Source organism: Pongo pygmaeus, chromosome 1 (genome assembly GCF_028885625.2).
Source record: "Pongo pygmaeus isolate AG05252 chromosome 1, NHGRI_mPonPyg2-v2.0_pri, whole genome shotgun sequence".
Taxonomy (NCBI): domain Eukaryota; kingdom Metazoa; phylum Chordata; class Mammalia; order Primates; family Hominidae; genus Pongo; species Pongo pygmaeus.
The window spans coordinates 184,339,631-184,364,325 of record NC_072373.2 but is presented as its reverse complement, the minus strand read 5'-3'; the positions used below and the strand labels follow the sequence as shown (position 1 = coordinate 184,364,325).

General features: G+C 44.7%; 1 protein-coding gene across 13 annotated transcripts in view; it reads right to left on the bottom strand.

Moving 5' to 3' along the window:
* PIK3R3 (phosphoinositide-3-kinase regulatory subunit 3) overlaps nucleotides 1–24,695 on the bottom strand; it is a 133,646-nt gene that overhangs the window by 88,492 nt on the left and 20,459 nt on the right. For 5 of the 13 annotated variants that reach the window (XM_054489668.1, XM_054489679.1, XM_054489695.2 and 2 more), the window contains one exon: nucleotides 22,117–22,227. In XM_054489668.1, coding sequence (XP_054345643.1) covers nucleotides 22,117–22,141 — 25 coding nt within the window. In that variant the 5' untranslated portion in view covers nucleotides 22,142–22,227. Of the gene's footprint in view, nucleotides 1–1,734; nucleotides 1,758–2,800; nucleotides 2,823–2,935; nucleotides 3,982–9,926; nucleotides 9,950–10,910; nucleotides 10,932–22,116; nucleotides 22,228–23,415; nucleotides 23,591–24,695 lie in introns of those variants that run through there. The other 8 variants (XM_054489686.1, XM_054489630.2, XM_063665237.1 and 5 more) reach the window with 8 other exon arrangements.

Genomic DNA, 24,695 nt, shown 5'->3' with positions numbered 1-24,695 from the left:
AGCCTGGTGAAACCCTGTCTCTACTAAAAATACAAAAATTAGCTGGTGTGGTGGTACATGCCTATAATCCCGGCTACTTGGGAGGCTGAGGCAGGAGAATCACTTGAACTCAGGAGGCAGAGATTGCAGTGAGCCAAGATCGCGCCACTGCACTCCAGCCTGGGCAACAGAGTGAGACTCTGCCTCAGGAAAAAAAAAAAAGAAGTGCTAGAAGAGGGAGGCAAGAGGAAGGAGGGACGACTTTTAACAGAAGGGTTAGAGAACATATTCTGACACCAAAGGCATCTGACCTGGGTCCTAAAAACACATACATATAAGATTTCAACATGCAACTATTGCGAGTGAAAGGCATCCCAAGAAGAGGAAAAAAAGCATAAATGCAAGTAACAGCAAATACAAAATTGCTTCTATAGAATTTATGATGCACTCCAGGAGGAGAATTAACTAGAAAATTAAGTTGGAAGCAAAAATTAGAGGGATTTATAAGAGAGGGTAAGCAATTGGGGGATTTTATTTATTTATTCATTTATTTATTTATTTATTTATTTTGTAGGCAAAGGGAAGCCATTGGGAGGTTTTTAAACCCATTGGAAGATTTATCATTGTAAGATAAATCATCAGATGATACTCTTAACATTACCGTGGCTTGAACAGGATAGAAATGGGAGAGCAGTTAGTACGCTATCACAGCAGTCCAGGAAGGAAATAATAAGAGCTTGATGTGGGGTGGGAGCTAAGAAAAACCTACAAAACATACTGCAACCGCTTCACTAATTATACAGTTTTAAATGTTTTGAAAACTTAATTTATCACATAAAACAAGGTTGACATTCACACTATTTCCATGAAAAACCATTCACTTCATAGGCAATGTTTCAGCATACTCAAGTGTGCTTCCTTTTTAAAAAGCGTTAGGAATAACTAACCATATTCTACATTAAAGCTACAAAAGGGGTAATAAAGAACAGCATATGTATTTTTCCGTATTCTCAATAGAATCTCAGTATGCACAATTTCATTCAAGGATGAACATTTTAAACTCAAAAGTTTATTTCCATGGAAAATAAAGTTTGGATCAGAATTTTCTATACAACCTTATAAGACCCATGTCTCCATATAGTTATAATAGTCAACTTTTCTTAAAATTATTTTTGGACAACTCAACTCAACTTGACCAGTATTTTTCTACTAGGCTAATATATTTCAACCATAAGTGCATTCTTCATTTTCTCCCCTCCTCCCTACTCACCTCCCACCCAACAAATTCCCTTTGTATGTCTGCAAGGCAAGGTACTATATAATGCAGTATAATTCTAAGGCAGTTTGAATATATAATTCTTATAACAGGAATCTGGAATTATTAACCTTACTTTTTACAATAAAAGTACCAGTGATGTACTAAATTTCTATTCATATGTATGACAAATGTATCTAACACGCTTTACCGTTAGGGGGAAACAAAGGGGGAAAGACACAATAGATGGGTGGCAAATCTTACAAACTTTACAAAACACTGAAAAGCTGCATCTGGATTGCAGTCACAATTATAAAAGCAAATAAAGAAGGCTCTGAAATGAAGGAAAAGAAAAAAATCCTAAGTGATCATCAAGAGTGAAAAAGGTTTATTCAATATTAGTTTTTAGTACAGCACCATTTAACACTATGACTAACTGAAAAAAAAAAAAACAGGATAATTCACCGTTTGCAAGGACACGTGAAACAATTTCCACATACCTTCTATAAGACAGTTAACACTTCTTCACACTTGCATGGCTCAAATCCTTTCAAACGTTCCCGAAAATACAGTCTTATAATAAGCGAGATTCCCCAATGACACACATTTATTCTGTAGGCTTAGCCATAACACGTTTTAAAATACATAAAGAATTCATCCTCGAGAGAAACAAGGAGTCACAAAGGCTCTCTACTTATCCAGAATCATTACATAAAGCACCATCTGTAATTGCAAACAGGGTTTGAGAAAATCTGACAGCTAATAATCATAAAATGGGGTAGACTTTAAAGGAAAAAAAAGCCAACTTTTCCATTTTGCTTTCCTTTTCCTTTCCTACCAGATACACAAAATGTCTGTAATAGCGTCAGACAGAGCTTTAAAATAAAAATATAATGCTATATATGTATACTTTACATTATGTGTATAGGAACACATATGTATAGATCACATGTTCACAGGAAACAGAAAGGTTCCCTCGTTTTTGTTTTTTCTTTATTCTAGGAATTGAAGTTACATTAAACCCTATCCCATAAGTTAAATCATCATTAAATTAAAGAGTAATAAAATATTGCACGTAGATCTCTCTGAGCGACTATCTTCTGAGAAGGAAAACCTCAGACTAAGACCATGGCTGAATACGAACGCCCAATCCCTAAAAAAAATCACTAACCGGCATTTGTTTCTGCAAGAGAAAAAGGGAGTCTTACAATGAATAATCACATAACTCAGTTTCAGAAGTTAACCGGGGTAAAACACAACGAACCAAATTAGACAAATGTATGAAAGGACAAGCTTTCAAGAATTCGCCCAAAGTGAAAGACCGGTTTTAACCCCGGGCATCCTTTGCAGGTAGAAGAGTCTTTAATTGAAAAAGAAAAAAATAAAATAAAGTGGCGGGCACAAGAAAAACATGAACGACACGCAAACGCAAAGTAAAAAATGATAATTTTAAAAAGGGGTCTCTCCTCCCACCCCCACTTCCAGCCCCCACCTCCACCTTCGCAGGACAATAGGTTCAGGGTCATAACTGCAAACTTTAAATGTGTAAACCAGAAGCAGTTTTACCGCAGCTGTACTGCAAATCTTCTCATCCCGAACCTAGGGCACCCAGGAATACTTCTGCCCTGAAAACATCACCAAGCTCTTGGTAAATACAAATCAGACCCATCACGAGATTCTTTTTTTTTTTCTCCCAAGTACCTGGAGGATCCATTTCAATATAAAATATCAGTTCTGTCGAATAGGGCATCATCACCTCCCTCCAGTCTGCGTCATCGCGGTCCATACTCCACACCGTATTGTACATCGCGCTGTCAGGGGTAGGTCGTCAGGAGATATATAGAAGGCATATATTTTTTATCTGATATTTAAAAATCTAAAAATATATATCTGCAAAAGTTCCACACGGAAAGGTACTTCGGGGTTTCCAACGGCCAGTACTAGTCCAGCCAAACTACCCGAACAGGGTCCTCCCCCTCTCTCCTACAGAACCCAACAAAATGCCCCCGAACTTTCAAGCTACGGGCTTTTCTCCTCAGAGGGTTACACAGAGGCTTGGGGGACGGAGGGCAGAGGTGTTAAAAAGCGGCTTCCCAAAAATCCTTTCTACACAGTCGCTCTCCGGGGAGAAAAGCTCCCACCGCCTCCAAATCTTTCCGCGGAAGCCACTTTTGTGTCCTTCGGCAGACGGAGAATGAAGAGGAAAAAAAAGAACACGTTGGGAGAAACCCGGGCAAGTGACAAAGGAAGGTAAAAAAGGGGGCTGGAGATTGCGTTCAAGTTTCGGGGTCCCACTGGTCTGCAGAAAGCGAATCCCCCAGAGGCCGGGACTCGGGCTCCTCTCCGGTCGGGCTCGGAACCGAAGCTGCCGCAGCCTCGGGAATGGGGCCGGCCAGAGAAGTCCAGTCAGCTCGGCTTGTCTGGGCGCTCCCGCCAGGGTGTAAGAGGCAACCCGCCCGCACCAACTGCCCTCACGCTCTGCCCCAACTCCAGCCACTAGAGTTTCATTTTAACGGCGCGGAGGGGACACCCTCCCCGCCCCACGCTGCCCACCCGCTGAGGCGCCACCCAACCGCGCCGGGAGGGGGGACAGCAGGCATCACCACCGCCCCTTCCACGCCGTCCCGCCTCGATGTACCGGGATTCTGTCAAGTGCCTGAGAACATGTTCAAAAAGCTGCCCTCCATCTCGACTTTCACGTCTCCCCACCGCTCTCTAGGCTTCGGCTCCCCCATCAGCCATCCGCGCTCTCCCCCAGCCTCAATCAGAATGGTACGATCCGGGCGCTGGCCGCACTCCAGGAGTCAGTGCCTGGAGCACGCGAGCCAGGCGAGGAGGGAGTGGGGAGAGGGAAGAGAGGCAAGGTGGGTGGTGATTGGCTGAGGCCGGTTGCCGGAGCCAGGAGCTTGCGTCTTTTGTCTGCCTTGCTCCTGCGAAGGAGCGGGAGACGGCTGCGCGCCCCAAGCGGGCCAATCAGGAGACAGCCGGCGCCGGCCGGTAAGGCGGCGATTGGTCAGAGCCCAGTTACTAAGCGGGACAAAGGCAGAAGGGGAAAAGAAAAGAGGAGGAAAAAAAAGAAAGAAAGGAAGAAAACGCAAACGGCGGTTACTGACAGGCTGGGCGAGCGCTCGGGGGCTCAAACTGCCTGGAGACAGGCGGGGCTCCTGCTGAGGCTTGGTCCGCCCGGACGAGTAAGGAGAGGAGCCAGGGAGGACCTGCTGGCGTGAGACGCCTCTGCCCGGAGACCGGCCGCGGGGGAGGAGAGCGGCCACAGAGGGGGCGCGTACTGTTACTTGGCGGGGTGTGCGCTCTTCTGGTCCTTAGGAGGTCTCTGGGCAGACTCCTTTCCTACAGACCTCTTCACCTTGCTGGGACAGCCCTCTCCGCACCATTGACAAGTTGTCAAAGCAATGGTCCTCAAACCCACTTGCAGGAACCTTACCGCTCAGTGAGAGGATGTGCCCGTGGCCCCTGCAACCTTCCTGGCTGCTACCTGACCCCACTCCCTGCTTCTCCCCTTGAGCGATTGGGCATTTCTGAGGGAGGCATTTAGCAGTTCCTCTGTGCTTCCCACCCAAGGCTTTTGAACCCAGAGGTAACTCCCCACGCCTAAAATAGTGAGAGGTCTCAGCAAGCCCTCCTGCTCGAGTGCTCAAACCAATTTAAAAAAAAAAAAAAAAAGTCTTGGAATTACAGTGCATGTGTAATTTCTAAGATAAATCACAGGTGTTGGAATCTCTCACCAAAAGGGCTCTATTCTGTTTCCCTGACAGACCCTCTTCCTCACATACTCATTTCCACCCCCAAAGCTTAAATCTGGGAGATTGGCTTCACTATGAAAATGCTGAATATTTCCATGCATTTCAGAAACAGCTAATTAACTTGCTGGGGAACACTGAATAGCTAAAAGCAGATTTGTGTCTCCTGAAGATTGTGCCTGGAATTGCCATCCTGTATACCCTACAATACAGTCTGAGGAGGCCAAAAACTGCTCCATTTCCTCTTTACACAGGAATAACAAAGCCCATTGTGTTTGAGTTGACAACCTGATTTAAGCCCTAGCAAAACCTCCTACCTTGAGCATGTCTGCTATATTGATTCGCCTATGGAAGGGTTGCCACGTTTCACCCTCTACCTCCTAAGGTGGTTCTGCCTTCCTTAAAGGTGCCCTGAGTTGAGACAGTTCCTGAGGGCAGACAGTCAAAATGTATATGGACTGGGTATAGAGTAACTGGTTAAAAAGGGCCGGAAAGTATGGATGGACATGGTTGAGCTAAGAAAAGACACCAGGATTCTTATATGCTTTCTTATTATTTCTGAAATCCAAATATGATTTCAACTTTGGGGCAGGACTCATTAATTATAATTTCCTGAACCATTCCTTACAGGTAGAAGATACTGGAAGATCAACTCTAATTTGTGGCTGCCTTCCCAGCAGTCTCTACTTCAGCATATCTGGGAGCCAGAAGCACTCAAGTTTGGTAACTCAGAAGACAGAACAATCACTCAAGGGTGGGTTGGTCTATTTTTGTTCACGGGTGTTCATGTGCATTCCCAAACAAAATGAGGGTGAAGAGAGAGAAAGTGTGGAAAAGATAATGGCTTTCAGATTTCCACAGCACCTTTTGCCTGGACCACTTTTCAGCATTTAGTGGTGGGGTTTCAGTTTCTAATACACAGAGCAATCACCCAGGCTTTTCCCACAGCTAAGGCTTTGAGGGATGAAGTGAAGTCCAAGCACAATATATAATCAAGTGGTCAAAGCTGACACATGGAGTAAAGCTGTGATTCAGTCTTTCCACCTAAAATTGTATGACCCAACTCTCGAACTTAAATAGACCTTTGAATAGATCTCTAGAGAATAAGTGATGCAAGAGGCAATGATGAATCAAGGGGAAGCAAACTTTCTTAGTCCTTGAGCTTAAACCAGTGCCCTGCCATGGGGGAAAGCACCTGTCAGATGATTCTGGTCTTTCAGTTGAGAAATAGAAGTGAGGTTGTGATTGCTTGTCACCAAACTGCCCCAGGCTCTTTGGCAAAGGTAAAAAATGTTAGCTCGGGTGTCCTGGACCACTTCCAAGTTGGAGAATTATATTTGGCCTGGGTGTGGATTAAACTGAGCTCTAAGCACTCAAACTCCTGGGTCACAACCTGCTACTTTGGGAGCTGCTTGTTTTCCTTTGCCCTCTCCCTTTCTTTTTTTAATTTAAAGTAGTCTCAGGTAAATCATGAAATCTGCTTTCATTTATATATCTATGAAATAGATTTGTGCAAGCTGCTTAGTTTATAGTGAAACACTTAGAATGAAAAAATATGCCACTTAAGTATTTAGAATTAATAGTGCTTTTCTGTAACTCCAAATGGCTAGGATGCCCTTCACTTTTCACCCTGGTTGTTCTGCGACTGTTCAAATATGCTTCATTTCTTCCTCTTTATTTCAGAGATGGATGAAATATTTCTTCTGTGCTCTGAATATAGGGTATGATCTCAGAGCTCTCTGTGCCAGCAGAATCAGTCTGGAACTTAGCCAGAAGTTCTTCATGATTAAAGGTGCCATCTGAGCACACAGTATTTTTTTAAAAGCCTTGCAAAATGGGGCCGGGCATGGTGGCTCACGCCTGTAATCCCAGCACTTTGGGAGGCTGAAGTGGGCAGATCACGAGGTCGGGAGTTTGAGACCAGCCTGGCCCACATGGTGAAACTCCGTCTTTACTAAAAATACAAACATTAGCTGGGCATGTTGGCAGGTGCTTGTAATCCCAGCTACTCGGGAGGCTGAGGCAGGAGAATCGTTTGAATGCAGGAGGCAGAGGTTGCAGTGAGCCGACATCGCGCCATTGCACTCCAGCCTGGGCGACAGGGCGAGACTCAGTCTCAAAAAAAAAAAAAAAAGCCTTGCAAAATGGAAACGTACTTTTTTTTTTTTTTAAGGTCACAAACATTAGCACCAGGACTGACTTTAGACTTTGGGTAGGGATTCTACCCGCCTCAATACCTTCTTTTTCTTCTCTCACCATCTTCCCTTGACCACTTGTCTTGTGATAAGGCCCAGTCCATGCAATTAAATAAACTCACTTAACAAATATGACTCCCAGAAAGCACTACAAATTATCAGTTGCAGATTTTTAGGGCCTCCCCCGACACTTGACTTGTAAGTAGAAGATATATCAAGTTTTGATGGAAAAGTTTGCCTTCACAATGTACAAAGAACCATGTTAGTGGATCTTCTGGAAAGACATCTCACCTGGAAATTGATAGTCATCTCTTGAGACAGCAGTGTCTAAAATCGTGATTTTCCATTTTTTCCAAATGGTATTCGTTGTATTTGGCATTTGCAATTTTTTACCTCTCCTCATCTTTCTTCGCACTTGAATACCCATGATAGAGTTAATCATTTAACCCGAGGCACTGAGAAATTATGACATTATATGAATGAGTAGACTTCATTAAAGTGGCATTCCCCTAGATGCTGCTGAATTCCAGGGCTCAGGGGACAATGTTTAAGGCCTCACTTACACACCTCAGCATGTGATGTAGATCTGCTCTGCCTCGCTCTTCCCACTTTGGGTCTTCATTTAGGTTTAGGGGTCACAAAAGAAGCAAATCTCTCTAGCTTGACATCCTCCTAACTTTTGATGTCTGCCCTTGTAGTAACCCAGGGGCCGACTGGATGATATGTATGCCATTGCTGCAAACTTCCCCTCCAACAAGGCAACAGATTTCAGCTCAGCTCTCACCAGGGGAGAGAGCACAAATTAGATCCAAATGGCAGGAACAATAGTCCAGGCTGTTTCAGGAGGACAGGGCACAAACAGGGCAGGCAGCTGGTGAAGCTCTGTTACCTCATTTAATCTCCATAACCCTGGGGTGGAAGGCTGTATTTTTATTCTCATTTTACAGGTGAGGAAATTGAGACCCAGAGCAATGAGGGGATTTGTTCAAAGTCATGCAGCCACTAGTAGCAGAGTCAGGATTAGAGCACCATGTCCTGACTACCAGTTCATTGCCTTTCCCACTGCACCACACAGCCTTCCTCTCCCATTCATTCACTTAGCAAATGTTTGTTGGTGTTTCCAAACACTGAGGATACAAAAGTGAATAAGACTGAGTCCCTGACATTGAGTCCAGAATTCACAGAGGAGAGACCAATAAAGGAGTAAATAATTAAAGACATGATAAGCGCTATAATCAAGAATTTGACAAGAATTTGGGGGAGCTCCAAAAACAGTGATGATCTCTAACCATGTGCAGGTGAGTAGAAGCTTCCTGGAAGAGGTGACATTTGGCTGCCCCAAACTTGCATGCACCTGCTTTAAATGTGTGGTCCTTTACTTCTCAGTTTTCGCAATTCACATGATTAACTCTAAGCCTGAAAAAGTTTCGTCGAAAGCTGATTCCACTAAAAAGTGGCAAACTCCTACCTCTCTTCATCTGATCTTACACATTGTGCTCACACAGACCCCTGTGCTGGCCTCTGCACAGCCCTTGGCACATCATGTTCAAAGTGTTTGTTTCCAGGTCTCTCTCCTATCACTCTTTAGAGTTTCTTATGTTGGACAACAGTGGTTCCTCATGGTCCTTTAACCATCAATGCCCAGCCCAAGGCCTGGCACACAGTGGGTAGCCAGTGAATATTCTTCGAGCGAATAAGCAAAAGTGCAGGTAAACTCTCCAAGAAGGGTCTGGGGAGTCTAAGTTCAAATTATCCTAGTAATCCTTTCTGTAGGTCTTCAGCTCACTTTGTTTATTTAAAAGGACAAAAAGAAAACCAAAAAGTTGTACAGTTCTTTGGCTACAGGAACCAAGAGGGGCAGACAATGACTTTTCCCTCCCGCTGGCTGCCCCTAGGGTCTTCACCACAGACACTGAGTTCCGCTGCCCTGTTATTTTATCAGCTGTGAATTGTTTGCAAAATTCCAAGCAGTTTGTAGGAAATTCAGGAAAATTCAGCAGCTAGAAGAGAAACTGGTGTCATTTTCCAGCTCAGCTTTTTTCTGAAATGTAACACCATATAGGGCTTTAAAGCATGCTCACTTCCCGTGGTCATTATTTCAATAGTTTTGAGCAACTTGTAGTTTATGCCTTCTTTCTGGAATGTCCAATAATTGCCCTGTAATTCCACAGGTCTCAAATCTAAAAACCATTCTATACATTTCATTGTTAGAGGGCAGTATCAGTCCAGTTCCCGTATTGGACAATTTTGGTTTAAAAAGATAAAAAGACCAGGCATGGTGGCTCACGCCCATAATCCTAACACTTTGGGAGGCTGAGGCAGGAGGATCACTTGAGCTCAGGAGTTCAAGACCAGCTGAGCAGCATATGGAGATCCCCGTCTCTACAAAAAATAAAAAATCAGCTAGGTGTGGTGGTGTGCTCCTGTAGTCCCAGCTACTTGGGAGGCTGAGGCCAGAGGATCGCTTTAGCCTGGAAGGTCAAGGCTGCAGTGAGCCAAGATTATGCCACGGCTCCCAGCCTGGGCACAGAGTGAGATCTTGTCTCAAAAACAAAGTCCTGCAGCCTTCCCAAACACTTCTGCAGGGGCATCATTCTTGAAATCTGGGGAAATGATGTGACTTCTAGGGTTTAAAGATCACCACTTGGGTAAGAAAGTACAAGCCTAGAATGTAAAAGGCATGAACATGATTGTTTGTGTCCTCAGCTTTGAACATTTGATTGAAAATGATACACTTACAGTGATTTTCTTCCAGGGGTAGAGGCTACCTTCCACTCTGCTCATCTTAGGCTTCTTGGAAATGAGACATTCAGTGAAGATCACTACTATTCTCCAAACTTCATTCGGGCCCCTGTTCCTTCCCTGTTGATGTCAGTGTTTGAAATTCTAAATTATGTAATGGGAGTATACGTTCAAAAGCAATATATTTTCAAATACACAAAAAATATAATTGGCCATTACATATACCAAATATGCAATATGATAATTGTGCCTAAAGTAGATTAATTAAATGTTAATGGTAAACAGGAAGAACAGCTCAAAATGACAAGCTCTTTCAGTTTAATTCAACTGAGTCCCTCCCATGGGTCAGATCTTTTGCTGAGTACCCCGTAAGACACTATTTCTGCCCTTTATGAACCCACCATCTACTAAGGGAGACTTATGAGAACAGTTTTGCTGACCCACGTGCTGCTTTTTTTTTTTTTTTTTTTCTTTTTGAGACGGAGTTTCACTCTTGCTGCCCAGGCTGGAGTACAATGGCATGATCTAGGCTCACTGGAACCTCTGCCTCCCCAGTTCAAGCAATTCTCCTGCCTCAGCCTCCTGAGAAGCTGGGATTACAGGTGGTCCACCACGACACCCGGCTAATTTTTTCTATTTTTAGTAGAGATGGGGTTTCACCATGTTGGCCAGGCTGGTCTTGAACTGCTGACCTCAGGGGATCCACCCACCTTGGCCTACCAAAGTGCTGGGATTACAGGCATGTGCCACCGTGCCCGGCCTTACCTATGTGCATCTAAACTGACTAACTCTCCCTAAGACCATAAGATCAGGACAAGAGAGTACCCATCCTCCTCGTCTTTCCTCTTCAACAGCCTTACACTCTTTCTCAGCTTCTTCCTGGCATCCTCGACTGCTGAGTATTAACCTCACACTCCTCACTGATTCTGTTCTTGCAGCATTGACTTCTGACTCTGTTCCCTAAATACAACTCACACGTACCACTTGGATCATGTCTTCTTTTCCAAGACAATGGAGGAATCTAGCTCAGTATCCTACCCTGACATACTGGCATGTGGTTGGTGTTTCTGCTGAGTTTCCCAGGACCCTGCAAATAAGAACCAGACAAATCTGTCATACCTATGAACTGCTCCCCATCTGAAATTTTTTTGAGGGGCAAGAGGAAAGGTGTCTCGGTCTGTCACTCAAGCTGGAATGCACTGGTGTGATCATGGCCCACTGCAGCCTTGACCTCCTGGGCTCAAGCAATCCTCCTGCTTCAGCCTCCCGAGTAGCTGGGACCACAGGTGTGCACCGCCATGCCTGGCTAATTTTTTATTTTTATTTTTTGTAGAGACAGGGTCTCCCTATGTTGTCCAGGCTGGACTGAAACTCCTGGCCTCAAGCTATCCTCCTGCCTCAGCCTCCCATGTGCTGGGATTACAGGCGTGAGCCACTGCACCTGGCCGATTTCTGTTGTTTTAAGTTACCCAGTTTGTGGTAATTCATTATGGCAGCCCTAGGAAATGATACAACCACCATAATTTAATTTTTTTCAAGCACACTTTATTTTACTTTATTTTATTTATTTATTTTTGAGACAGAGTCTCACTCTGTCACCCAGGCTGGAGTACAGTGGCATGATCTCAGCTCACTGCAAACTTCCGCCTCCCAGGTTCAAGCAGTTCATTGCCTCAGCCTCCCGAGTAGCTGGGATTACAGGCGCCCGCCACCACACCCAGCTAATTTTTGTATTTTTAGTAGAGATGGGGTTTCACCATCTTGGTCAGGCTGGTCTTGAACCCCTGACCTCAGGTGATCCACCTGCCTTGGCCTCCCAAAGTGCTGGGATTACAGGTATGAGCCACCACGCCCGGCCTTCAAACACATTTTAAAATCAAGATGTAGAGATGATATAATTTTAGAATAAAGGATCATCTTTCCCAATAAATGACTGTAAGTCACATTAAATATAGTGCTCAAACCTATAAAACTTTGTCATAGACTAGCTCTAGTCCTGGAAACCAGAAACCTAATCCCAACGTGAATCTTTTTAACCATCTTCTCCCAGTGTCATCAACTGTCTCTCTCTTGTCTTTCCAAAAGAATCAGCCAGCCAAAGCCAAATCCCAGACCAAAACAACAGTCTACTTCTGCTCTTATGCCCAGGCAGTTGGGCTTAGGTAAAGAAAAACCAAGTTTACCAACTTAGCTCTGGGCTGGTCTCTGGTCATAACTGGGATTCCTTTGGCTCATTCTGTATCTGCTTATTCTGATATTCCAAACCTTCACTACTCATCTCAAGTGACTACCTTCCACCATCAGATCAGTAAATGTGACCTCTCCTTTTACTTGACAGAAATCAACAGACATAATACTCCCTTCCTTTCATTCATCCCTTCAAAAGCCTATAAACTTGTACCCATTCTTGCTTCCTTGCCTTCCTTTCTGAAGAAGCATGTCTTTCCTGGAGTTGAAAGCTAATCACTAGATTTGACCTCTGGATGGCACCCTTTTCAGCCTCCTAAAACCAGTCCTACCCCCTCTCCTGTCTATCCAAATGCCTACTGGATGCCACACAAATGTTTCAAAATCATCATATCTGAGCTAGTTTCTTTTCTAGTTAGGTGACAGGGCCAGATGAAAATATAGGCCAGACAGGAAGAAAACATGTACAAAGCCCCAGAGGAGAGCACATCGCTCTTTGTGGACATGGACATTAATTACAGAGGCCGGGCGCGGTGGCTCATGCCTGTAATCCCAGCACTTTGGGAGGCCGAGGCAGGTGGATCACGAGGTCAGCTCAAGACCATCCTGGCTAACACGGTGAAACCCCGTCTCTACTAAAAATGCAAAAAATTAGCCAGGCATCGTGGCGGGCGCCGTAGTCCCAGCTACTCGGGAGGCTGAGGCAGAAGAATGGTGTGAACCCAGGAGGCAGAGCTTGCAGTGAGCCGAGTTCACGCCACTGCACTCCAGTCTGGGCGACACAGCGAGACTCCGTCTCAAAATAAAAAAAAAAAAAAGAAAAGAAAAAAAAAGAAAGTAATTGTAGGCTGTCCTAATGTTAAAGGAGGTAAAGGGTGGTGAGGATGAAGCTACAGGGTAAGCATGAAGAGGCTTGTAAGTCAGGATAGGAATGTGTACTTTATGCTCAAGCAATGGAGGGAGTTTAGGAGTTTTAAGCAGAGGAGTGTTGTGATGAGATTTGCATTTGAGAATCATCAGATTGCAAAATGGATTGAAGGGGCAAACTTTGAAGACTTGGAAAACATTGTTGCAACAATATGGGCAAATGATCAACAGTCCTGTGTAGATTTGTGTAGATGTGAGAGATGCTTAGGAGGTAGACAAGGCCACACTTGATGAGTGATTAGGTAACCAGCATGTCCCCACCCTAAAGAATGGGCCACTCAATAATGAAATTACAGCCTTTCTTGTGGAGAATCTCTCCCTTCATTGGTAGTATTTTTCTCCTTTGCTTCTGCATGTGATTCATTCATTTCCAGGACCTCACTGGGTAGATAGCTAGCTCCAAGAGCACTGCTAATGGGTTAAGGCCTAAGGGTGTGAGTGGATCAATGACCCAGGCTGGTCAGTCAATTGCTCCATTGTAGTAGATACCTTTTTTGTGTTTATTTCTTTAATTGATACAGAATACTTTACATATTTATGGGGTATATGTGATTTTTTTTACATATATACAATGTGAGATGATCAAGTCAGGGTATTTGGTGTATCCATCACATTTGAGTGTTTTCTTGTTTTGTTTTGTGTTTTTTGAGACAGGGTCTCACCGTGTCGCCCAGGCTGGAGTGCAGTGGTGTAATCACAGCTCACTGCAGCCTCGACCTCGACTTCATAAGCTCAAGTGATCCCCCCACCTCTGCCCTCCCCACCGCCACCCCTGCTCTTCAGTGCCAGTAGCTGGGACTATAGGCACATGCCACCATGCCCAGCTAACTAAGAAAAAAAATTTTTTTTGTAGAGACAGGGTCTCACTATGTTGCCCAGGCCAGTATCAAATTCCTGGACTCAAGCAGTCCTCCCACTTTGGCCTCCCAAAGTTCTGGGATTATGGATGTGAGCTGCTATGCCTGACCACCTTGAGTATTTATCATTTTTATGTGTTGGGAACATTTAAAGTCTTCTCTTCTAGCTACTTTGAAATACATAATACTTGCCTCTCTACTCTGCTGTTGAACATTAGAACTTACACTTTCTATCTCACTGTTAACCAACCTCCCTTCATCCCCGCTCCCACCCACACGCCCTTTCCCAGTCTCTGGTATCTATCATTGCAATGGATACATTTTAGTACCTCTGGCCAGTTCACCATGATGTCCCCCTTCTCAATTTGTACATGACTGTGTCCCTGGCCATAGTTGATAGGGCCTAGGCTGAATTGATTAGAGTTTCTTTCACAAATATTTGGAAATAGTACCCAAAACAAGATCTAAGCTCTTCAGGGGTTTGGACCCATAACACGGAATCAATCTCTGGAGGTATTATGCCCATGTTCACCCTGAAGGCTGAGTTGCAAAGGAAGCCAGTCTTCAGAAAGCCAAGGAAAGATGAAAGAAATGCTCTGAAAGGAGCAGTGGTGAGGAATGGAAAGAATACAAGCAGTAATCAATTTCCTGAGTATAGAGCTTCTTAAGGCCCAGCTTGGTTCCTATACTAAGGTCAGGCCTAACACCTAACATTTGCAGGGCCCAGGACAAGAATATAAATGGAGAGCCATATACCATATGTCAAAATACTTGAAAGTTACAAATCAGGCCAACCATTAAATAAAAAATACTCAATCCTCGGCCAGGTGTGGTGGCTCACGCCTGTAATCCCAGCATTTTGGGAGGCCGAGGTGGGCGAATCACGAGGTCAAGAGATTGAGACCATCCTGGCCATCGTGGTGAAACCCTGTCTCTACTAAGAATACAAAAATTAGCTGGGCATGGTGGCACGCACCTGTAGTCCCAGCTACTTGGGAGGCTGAGGCAGGAGAATCACTTGAACCCGGGAGGTGGAGGTTGCAGTGAGCCAAGATCGTGCCACTGCACTCCAGCCTGGTGACAGACCGAGACTCCGTCTCAAAACAAAAAAACACTCAATTCTCCTATCTTGCTAAATATATCTTCATGCAAACTTAGAAGACGGGGTTGAGGCTGGGCACGGTGGCTCACGCCTGTGATCCCAGTACTTTGGGAGGCCGAGGCGGGTAGATCACCGAGGTCGGGAGTTTGAGACCAGCCTGACCAACATGGAGAAACCCCATCTCTACTAAAAATGCAAAATTAGCCGGGTGTGATGGCGCATGCCTGTAATACCAGCTACTCGGGAGGCTGAGGCAGGAGAATCGCTTGAACCCAGAAGGCGGAGGTTACAGTGAGCTGAGATCGCGCCATTGCACTCCAGCCTGGACAACAAGAATGAAACTCCACCTCAAAAAAAAAAAAAAGAAGAAGACTGGGTTAAAATTTAGAATTCACAGATCCTTAGAGTTCTGACAAAACATGGGGGAGATGTAAGGAAGAGAACTGACTCTTTTTCTTCCTACCCTTGGCTCTATCTTGCACTGTGAGACTGTCAAGGGAGTCTTCGTATACATGTCGAAGCTCCTTCCATCCATCCCTGTCTTAGTCCATTTTGTGTTGCTATAACAGAATACCTGAGGCTGGATACTTAAAAAAAAAAAAAAAAGATATTTATTTTGGCTTATGATTCTGTTGGCTGGAAAAGTCCAAAATTGGGCAGCCACATCTGGTGAGAGCCTCATGCTGCTTCCATTCATGGTGCAGAGTGGAAGGGGAGCTGGCATGTGCAGAGATCGCATGGTGAGAGAGGACACAAGAGAAAGCAACCAAGGAAACAAGGCTCTTTTAACTCATCTATTCCCATGAGTTCAAGACCTCACTCACCCCTACAGGAAGGCATTAATATATTTGTGACCCATCCTCCTCCATGACCCAAACACCTCCCACTAGTCCCTACCTCCCAACACTGCCACGCTGGGGATCAATTTTCAACATGAGTTTTGATGGGAATAAACCACATAAAACCATAGCAATCTCCTTACAAATAGCTGCCCCTTGACCACCTCTTGCATCTAAAGGTGCTGATACTGACAATGCTGTCCTTAGGAGAACAGATCCAGGGAAAAGGCCCATGCAGTTCCTAGAAACAGGCTAAAGTCCATTTGGGCAGAGAATTCCAGGACTCAGGATACTAAGCAGAGTTGAGAAGAGGGGGGTGAGATAAGCGGAATACTTATCTAGGTGGAGAAGCACCCTTGGCCATATGGATTGCTCATCCTATGAAGAGAGGTAGGCTCAGAGAAGAGCCAAAGCAGGGCCCTCTAGACATGGGGCCCAGGACAGGAGTCCCTCTTTTTCCTGTCTAATGGGGCTGCTTATATAAATGTATTATTTATTTAAGGAGACTCCAACTACATTCTATTACTTGCAGCCCAAGAATCCTAAGTTCCCTTTACCCTCTGAACCACTGTCCAGTTTTCTCTCTGTTCCCCCAAAGATCCTAGAGTAGTACCGGGGAGAGGGCTTCCTCGTGAACTCTAATGCTGATCAAATGCGACAGAAGCAGGGGTGCAGCTTTTTTCATGGGTTGTGCTATCAATGGTAAATTATTTTGGTCAATCACTGTGACTTTCCTCACCCACTTTCAATCTATACATTATACCTCCAATTAGAGATTTTGAACTTAATAGGCAGCCACAAACTCTAAAAATCGTACTTTATTTTATTCTTGCATCTTCTGGCAACATACTCGATATCATATCAGAGTTTATGGGCCCTGCCTCCCATCTGATTTGGAAGTCCTCCAAAATGGGAAAGGTGTTCAGATGCTAGGCAGCCAAAAATGTCAAATGTTCTCTACAACCTCATCGATCAGGTCTTGAAGCTATCTCCCTTGGAGGAGGCTCCAGTTATCTCCCTTGGGAAGCCTTGAGTATTTTAGGGACAGCCCCCTGCCCATCTCTCCTCTCTCCAATTCTATACTCATGGCTGGGGTAGTAATGATCTGCCATGGACCACACAGTCAAATGCCACCATGAGCATGATATTCAAGACAGGAGCTTCCTGCTAGACCTGCCTCAGAGCCTCACTCTCAGTGGCCTGAGTATACCAGTGAAGAGAAAACATCTGTACCCTCACGGACCTATAGTGGCCTCTACTAGAAGCAACCAGCCTAGCACTGGGAAACAAATGGGCAGGGGCTGGAAGGAGGGTAATCTAGCACCTGAAACTCCTGCTTTCTCAGAACTTACCTGTGATTTCCTACTTTTGAAGCAGGAACTCTGTTTTTTATTTTATTTTATTTTATTTATTTTTTGAGATGGAATCTTGCTCTGTTGCCCAGGCTTTGGAGTGCATTGACATGATCTCGGCTCACTGCAACCCCGTGCTCCAAGGTTCAAGCAATCCTCCTGCCTCAGCCTGTAGCTGGGACTACAGGTGCCTGCCACAAGGCCCAGCTAATTTTTGTATTTTTAGTAGAGATGGGGTTTCACCATGCTGGCCAGGCTGGTCTTGAACTCCTGACCTCAAGTGATCCACCTGCCTCAGCTTCCCAAAGTGCTGGGATTACAGGTGTGAGCCACCACGCCCGGCCAGGAACTCTGCTTTTGTTGTTGTTGTTGTTGTTTTGAGACGGAGTCTTGCTCTGTCCCCAGGCTGGAGTGCAGTGGCGCGATCTTGGCTCACTACAAGCTCTGCCTCCCGAGTGCACGCCATTCTCCTTCCTCAGCCTCCTGAGTAGCTGGGACTATAGGCGCCCACCACCACGCCCGGCTAATTGTTTTTGTATTTTTAGTAGAGACGGAGTTTCACTGTGTTAGCTAGGATGGTCTCAATCTCCTGACCTCGTGATCCACCTGCCTCGGCCTCCCAAAGTGCTGAGATTACAGGCGTGAGGCACCGTGCCTGGCCAGAACTCTGTTTTTTTAAATAGTGTTGCACCTCACTATCAGACAGATTTGTGCTAATGAAAACAACAGACTTTTGCTCTTCTTCACTTTTCTAACATGATGCCCTCCAAACATCCATGTGGGTCAGCAATTGCTAGGACAAGCTCCAACCAAGTAGCTTACCAAAACTACCAAGCATTGAACTCTCAAAAGGGTTCAAGGGAGTAAGAAAATTGACTTCCTTCTGGATTTTAAGCTGACTTCTAAATTGGTGCCCTGGATCTGCACTGATAATGCCAAGTTAAAACACTAAAGAATTTTGCAATCTTGGAAGTGTTTTTCGTAAACATTATGAATGCTTCTAATTTTCAATAGTTGATGGAGAGGGACCACTGTTAATAGTGGAGATCTTCTCATGGCCTGTTCTTACCCACTTGGTGATATTACACCTTTCACTGAGATCAAGCAAATTTACTGAAGCTGTAAAGGGACAACTTCAGGCTTCCATATGGTCCAGTATCACTGTTGTATTAGCATGACTTTTCAGTTGCAAGTGACAGAAAACTAGCTTAAGACAAATAAAGGGGTAGTCTCACTTCAGGAACAGCTGAGTGGAGGTGCTCAATGTTAGCAAGAACCAGACGCGTTCCCAGTTCTCCTTCCCTCTGTTGTTTCCCCAAGAGGTCACAAGGATCCTGTCAGGCAGTTCCAGGGTTACATTGCATCCAACTAGCAACTCTTTCCAGCAGAGTGCAAGTTTCTCCATATAACTGCGAAGTTCTGGAGTTGAATCTCATCAGCCTAGCTTGGATCACATGCTTACTCCTGAACCAATCAGAGTCCAGTTAGGTGGAATGTTTTAATTGGCCAGGCCTAGGTCATGTAGCCACCCTTGGAAGCAGAGTGCAGGGATCAGTTGCACTCAAGCTACAGAGATTGAGAATTGGAGAAGAGCGCTTAAAGAAAATCTGAGCAGAACAAAACATATTTACTACTCTTGAAGAGCCATTGTTCGTGCTTCTCCAAGATTTTGGAGAGAGAGAGAGAGAGACATGAATAGAGAATGAATATATAAACGAAAAAAAAATGCCTCCAGATAAATTCAAATGATAAATGACTTTCTGCATCAACCTTCAGGCATTGAAACCAGAGCAACTCCATCTTAAATAGGGGCTGGGTGAAATTAGGCTGAGACCTCCTGGGCTGCATCCCCAGGAGGGGATTCTTAGTCATAGGATGAGACAGGAGGGCAGCACAAGACACAGGTCACAAAGACTCCACTGATAAAACAGGATGCGGTAAAGAAGCTGGCCAAAACCCATCAAAACCAAGATGGCTACGAAAATGACCTCTGGTCTCTCACTGCTCATTATATGCTAATTATAATGTATTAGCATGCTAAAAGATACTCCTGGCTGGGCGCAAGTGGCTCATGCCTGTAATCCCAGCACTTTGGGAGGCTGAGGCGGGTGGATCACCTGAGGTCAGGAGTTCAAGACCAGCCTGGGCAACATAGTGAAACCCCGTCTTTACAAAAATACAAAAATTAGCCGGGCATGATGGCAGGTGCCTGTAATCCCAACTACTTGGGAGGCTGAGGCGGGAGAATTGCTTGAACCCAGGAGGTAGAGGTTGCAGTGAGCCGAGATTGTGCCACTGCACTCCAGCCTGGGCCACAGAGCAAGACTCTGTCTCAAAAAACAACAACAAAAAAAGACACTCCTAGCAGTGCCATAACAGTTTATAAGTACCATGGCAACACCCAGAAGTTACTCTATATGTTCTTTGTGTGTGTGTGGTTTTTGTTTTTGTTTCTGTTTGAGACTGAGTCTTGCTTTGTCACCCAGGCTGGAGTGCAGTGGCGCGATCTTGGCTCACTGCAGCCCTCTGGGTCTAAGCAATTCTCTTGCCTCAGCCTCCCAAGTAACTGGGACTACAGGCATGCACCACCACACCCAGCTATTTTTTGTACTTTTAGCAGAGGCGGGGTTTCGCCAAGTTGGCCAGGCTGATCTCAAACTCCTGACCTCAAGGGATCCACCTGCCTCAGCCTCCCAAAATGCTGGGATTACAGGTGTAAGCCACTGCACCCGGCCAAGAAGTTACCCTATATGTTCTAAAAGGAAGATTTCCAGGAAATCCCTGTAAACTCAAGAATAATCCACTCCTTATTTAGCATATAATCAAGAAATAACCATAAGTATACTCAGTCAAGCAGCACATACTGCTGCTCTGCCTATGGAGCAGCCATTCTTTTATCCCTTTACTTTCTTAATAAAGTAAGACAGCTTCCGTTATCCAAAGATAATGCCATTAATCAGTAGCTCTTTGCACGAAATCCAAGAACCCCCTTTTGGGGTCTGGATCAGAACCCCTTTCTGGTAACAACATGGATTCCTGAAACCCCCATCCCTTCATATTGATGACCTGTACAAGACAGACAAAATCCCCCCTGTCTATGTACTCTTATGCAGTTGTAGGGATATTATAATACCTTCTCTGACGCTCATTGCTGGAAACAACTCACGCCATAGGAAGTGGCTAAGCTATCCTGTATGTGGAACACAGTGTGCTGGGCTATTGTGGAATGTCTGTTGAAAGCCAGGAAATCCACACAAACTCAGATCTTACCTGATTTTTTCCCTTCACTATCACTAAATGGAATATATAGGATATGGAATCCAGAGTTAATGTAGTTAATCAGTAGGTCTTTGAGGTGATTTCAAAAATCATCCATCTAAGATAACACAGACTGTCTGTACCATTTTCTAAAGAGTCTGGGTTTCCCATACTTTAACTTACGCTACTTACCCTAAACCCATTATAGTAAGCCCCATTCTTGGAGAGAGAAAACTACTCCTGGTTTGGCCCTTCCATGACAACTTCTCTTTCTACGTTTTGAATTTTGGGGAATCCCCCAAATTAAAACTTTAAGTTAGAGAACCCAGAGTGGAAGCAGAGAAAATGGGAATTATTGGCTCTTCCCTCCCTTTATTTTGCTGTGGCTTCCACACCTGGATAAGGATAAAACATCTAGATACTCTATTCCTACATGCTTCTGGTAAACACTTTTTTTTTTTTTTTTTTTTTTGAGACAGAGTTTTGTTTTTGTTGCCCAGGCTGGAGTGCAATGGCGCGATCTCGGCTCACTGCAACCTCCACCTCCTGAGTTCAAGCAATTCTCCTGCCTCAGCCTCAGGAGTAACTGGGATTACAGGCATGCGCCACTGTGTCCAGCTAATTTTTTTTGTATTTTAGTAGAGTCGAGGTTTCACTATGTTGGTCAGGCTGGTCTCGAACTCCTGACCTCAGGTGATCCACCCTCCTCGGCCTCCCAAAGTGCTGAAGTTACAGGCATGAGCAACTGTGCTCGGCCGCTGATAAACACTTTTTAAAGAGTCTAGACTTGATCCCCACCAATGTACCTACCTCTCCTGAACATTGCCAACATACACCCACAGATTTTTCATCTCTTCCCTCATCTCCACAAGTCCTTATAGGAAACTCAAGCCTGACAATTGGTCCCAAAGCCACATCTGATCCATTCCATTTTTGTGATGGGAGGTGGCTTGGGTATTTGCTACTTGTGAATTTGTCATTAAGCACCTCTTGAGAGTTGGTGCTTTTATGCCTGCCCCTCTTTCTAGGATTATCCCTCCACAAGAAAAAGATGGGATCTTTGCCTGGCAGAGGCCTCCTCTTTTGCAGGTTGAAGACAGCTCAACCCCAGCCAGGCACAGTGGTTCACATCTGTAATCCCAATACTTTGAGAGGCCAAGGTGGGAGGGTCACTTGGGCCAGGAGTTTGAGACCAGCCTGCGCAACATAATGAGGCCCCATTTCTGCAAATAATAATAATAAAGACAGATCAAGCTCTAGGCCCATTCCTGGTCTCTTGTTCCCTGATGCTCTTCAACTTTAGGAATGCTATAGCTGGGATTTCCTCTTGGCCAGGAGCCTTCTCATCCCCAGCTTCTCCAGTGTTCTGCCTTTTAGGGACTTAGAGGTGTCCATGGTTATATCTCTTTCCCCAAAACCTAAAGGGCCTCCATTAGCCCTTTCATCTGTCCCATGAAGTCCTCATGTATAGTAGTCATTGGAGTCCTTGCTGGGTATCTACAATCACCTCAATTGATTGAGTTTTCTCTACTCCATAGCTTGAGCTGCCTCTCCTCCTCCATTTTCATGTTAGTTTCAAAAAGTAGAAGAATCTAAAAGACCACCCGGGGTTTGGCAGCTGGAATTTTCCCCAAAGTCTTATCCTGGAACAGCCCTAAAACTCACCTGTTATACAGGAGACCTGATTCATGCTGTTCGGATCTCTAGCTCCTGTTTCCTCTGCCTTCTATAAGACTTTCTTCAGTCTTGGTTCAGAAGTATCTTTTCTCTCACCGTCTGATACAACAGAGAAAAATTCAGAACATCCCTGTGGTTATAAACCCTCCCCACTGCTAGCTTTGTCAGAGCATTCAACACTCAGCCAATTAACACTGAGGCTTGAAAATTCCCCTTGCCAGACTAAGAGGTTCTGCCATCACTTCTCCATATTGGGTATCTACCACCCACAGCATCTCAGTAGAGTAGTACCCTAGCCAAGAGCACTCTTTCTCCATGCTAGGGGTCACCTTTCCTAAAAATACCCTCAACTTTCAGATCCTCATAAGTCTCTAGATTAACTAAATAGTCTTTCCTTCACCTCTCCCCCAATAACTAGGCCAACGATACTGGTGGCAATTGGGTTGTTTTCTTATGGAGATTGTCTAACCATATCTAACACAACAACTCCATTCCCTGGTATCTCCCTTGGATTGTAGGCTGATTAACATCTTTTTTTTTTTTTTTGAGATGGAGTCTCACTCTGTCACCCAGGCTGGAGTGCAGTGGTGTGATCTCTGCTCACTGCAAGCTCCGCCTCCTGGGATCACGCCATTCTCCTGCCTCAGCCTCCCAAGTAGCTGGGACTACAGGCGCCTGCCACCACGCCCGGCTAATTTTTTTGTATTTTTAGTGGAGATGGGGTTTCACCATGTTAGCCAGGATGGTCTCGATCTCCTGACCTCGTGATCTGCCCTCCTCAGCCTCCCATAGTGCTGGGATGAGCCACCACGCCCAGCCTGATTAACATGAGCCACTGCGCCCAGCCTGATTAACATCTTTAGCAAACTTAAGTAAGGCTGTGTTTTCCCCCTCCTGAAGACCTTGCTGGGCTCTCTTTATTTGTTCAGGAATTTAAGAGAATTTGCACGGTCTTTTCAATTTTATGTGTGGTTTTTTTTCACAGTTATTTTGAATCTCACAATTCTTAGAGGCTTCTGGAAGTCTACATCTACTTCCACGTGCAAATTTTCCAATGTTATCTTCATCCTTGCCCTAAATATCAATTGGCTTTACTTCTAGAGGTAACGATGAGTCCATGGCATGGATATAAAATTCAATAAAATTCAAAATAATTCAAAATATAATCCATATATCCTCAGCCTCATTTGCCTGTAAATACAAAATTAGATATTATTTAATAAGTTTTTTTACCCAACTTACTCTAGGATGAGCACCCACTTTCCTACTTGTAGGAATTAACCCTACCTCAAAGTGTCCTTCAGCCATTTTAAAGAGTTTCTCCAGGGCCTCTTGAGTTGAGAATAAGTTCTTGAATGGCTAGTCATCTTGCCAGCATACTACTTGTTCAGCTTCTATAGCAGATGGCTCCCAGGAGCTTGCTGCATCTCCAATAGTGACCACAAGCAGCAACCTATTTTGGCTTCCAGGGGGACAATGCTTTCTGTCCTGGCTGCTGCCACCTCTGCTGATGGGGTTGAAATATGCCTCCTTGAGGCTGGTGTGACTTGTAACTGCTGTCCTGATACTACCTGACTTCCTCCTCTCTTTTCCAATGTTTTTCCCAAGATCTGGGCAATACAGACTTTTTCATCTTGTTAGAATTGGGTGTGGGAATTGAGGAGAAAGGAAGAATGAAGGATGTCTGTACTCCCCCCAACTCACTTCTCACAGAGAGTGTACTATCACCATTCACAATTATTTGCCACATGTCTGTCTTTCCCTCTAAACCACAAACTCCTTATTTACCACACAGTGCATGACTTAGACTCCTAGTCAGTGCTGCTGAACTAGTGGAATACTATGATAGACATACAAAGTACCATGAGGCAATAAAGAAAATCATCTGTCAGGTTCAGATAACTTTTCCTGGAGAGGATAGGAAAAGCAGTACTTAGGACTTGATCTAGAAGGATAAGTAAGAATTCACTAGGCAGATAAGCGAAAGTGAGAGTAAAGGGTAAGTCACATAATAAAGACACTGCATGTACAGTGTGTCAAACAAGACAGAAGTTTGTTTTCTTGTCATGTAACAGTCCAGAAATAAGCAGGTAGTTCAGGTTGGGTAGGAAGCTCTAAACATAGGCCCTGTTAAAACATGGGGAAATTCTATTGCTGAAAGGAAGAAGGAGACAGTGTTCACAGCCATGCATTCCAGCTTGAGGCCTATGCAAAACTCATGAATATAAAAAAGAACAGCTTGTTTGGAGAACAGAAAAGTTCAGAATCCTGTTGAGCATGGTGGTGCACGCCTGTAATCCCAGCACTTTGGGAAGCTGAGGCAGGCAGATTGCTTGAGCCCAGCAGTTCGAGACCAGCCCTGGCAACATAGTGAGACCCTGACTCCACAAAAAAATAAAAAAATTAACCAGACATGGTGGCACACACCTGTAGTCCTAGCTACTTGGGAGGCTGAGGTGGGAGGATTGCTTGAGCCTGGGAGGTTAAGGCTGCAGTGAGCCATAGTCAGTCATGCCACTGCACTCCAGCCTGGGTGACAGAGCAATACCTGTCTCAAAAGAAAAGTT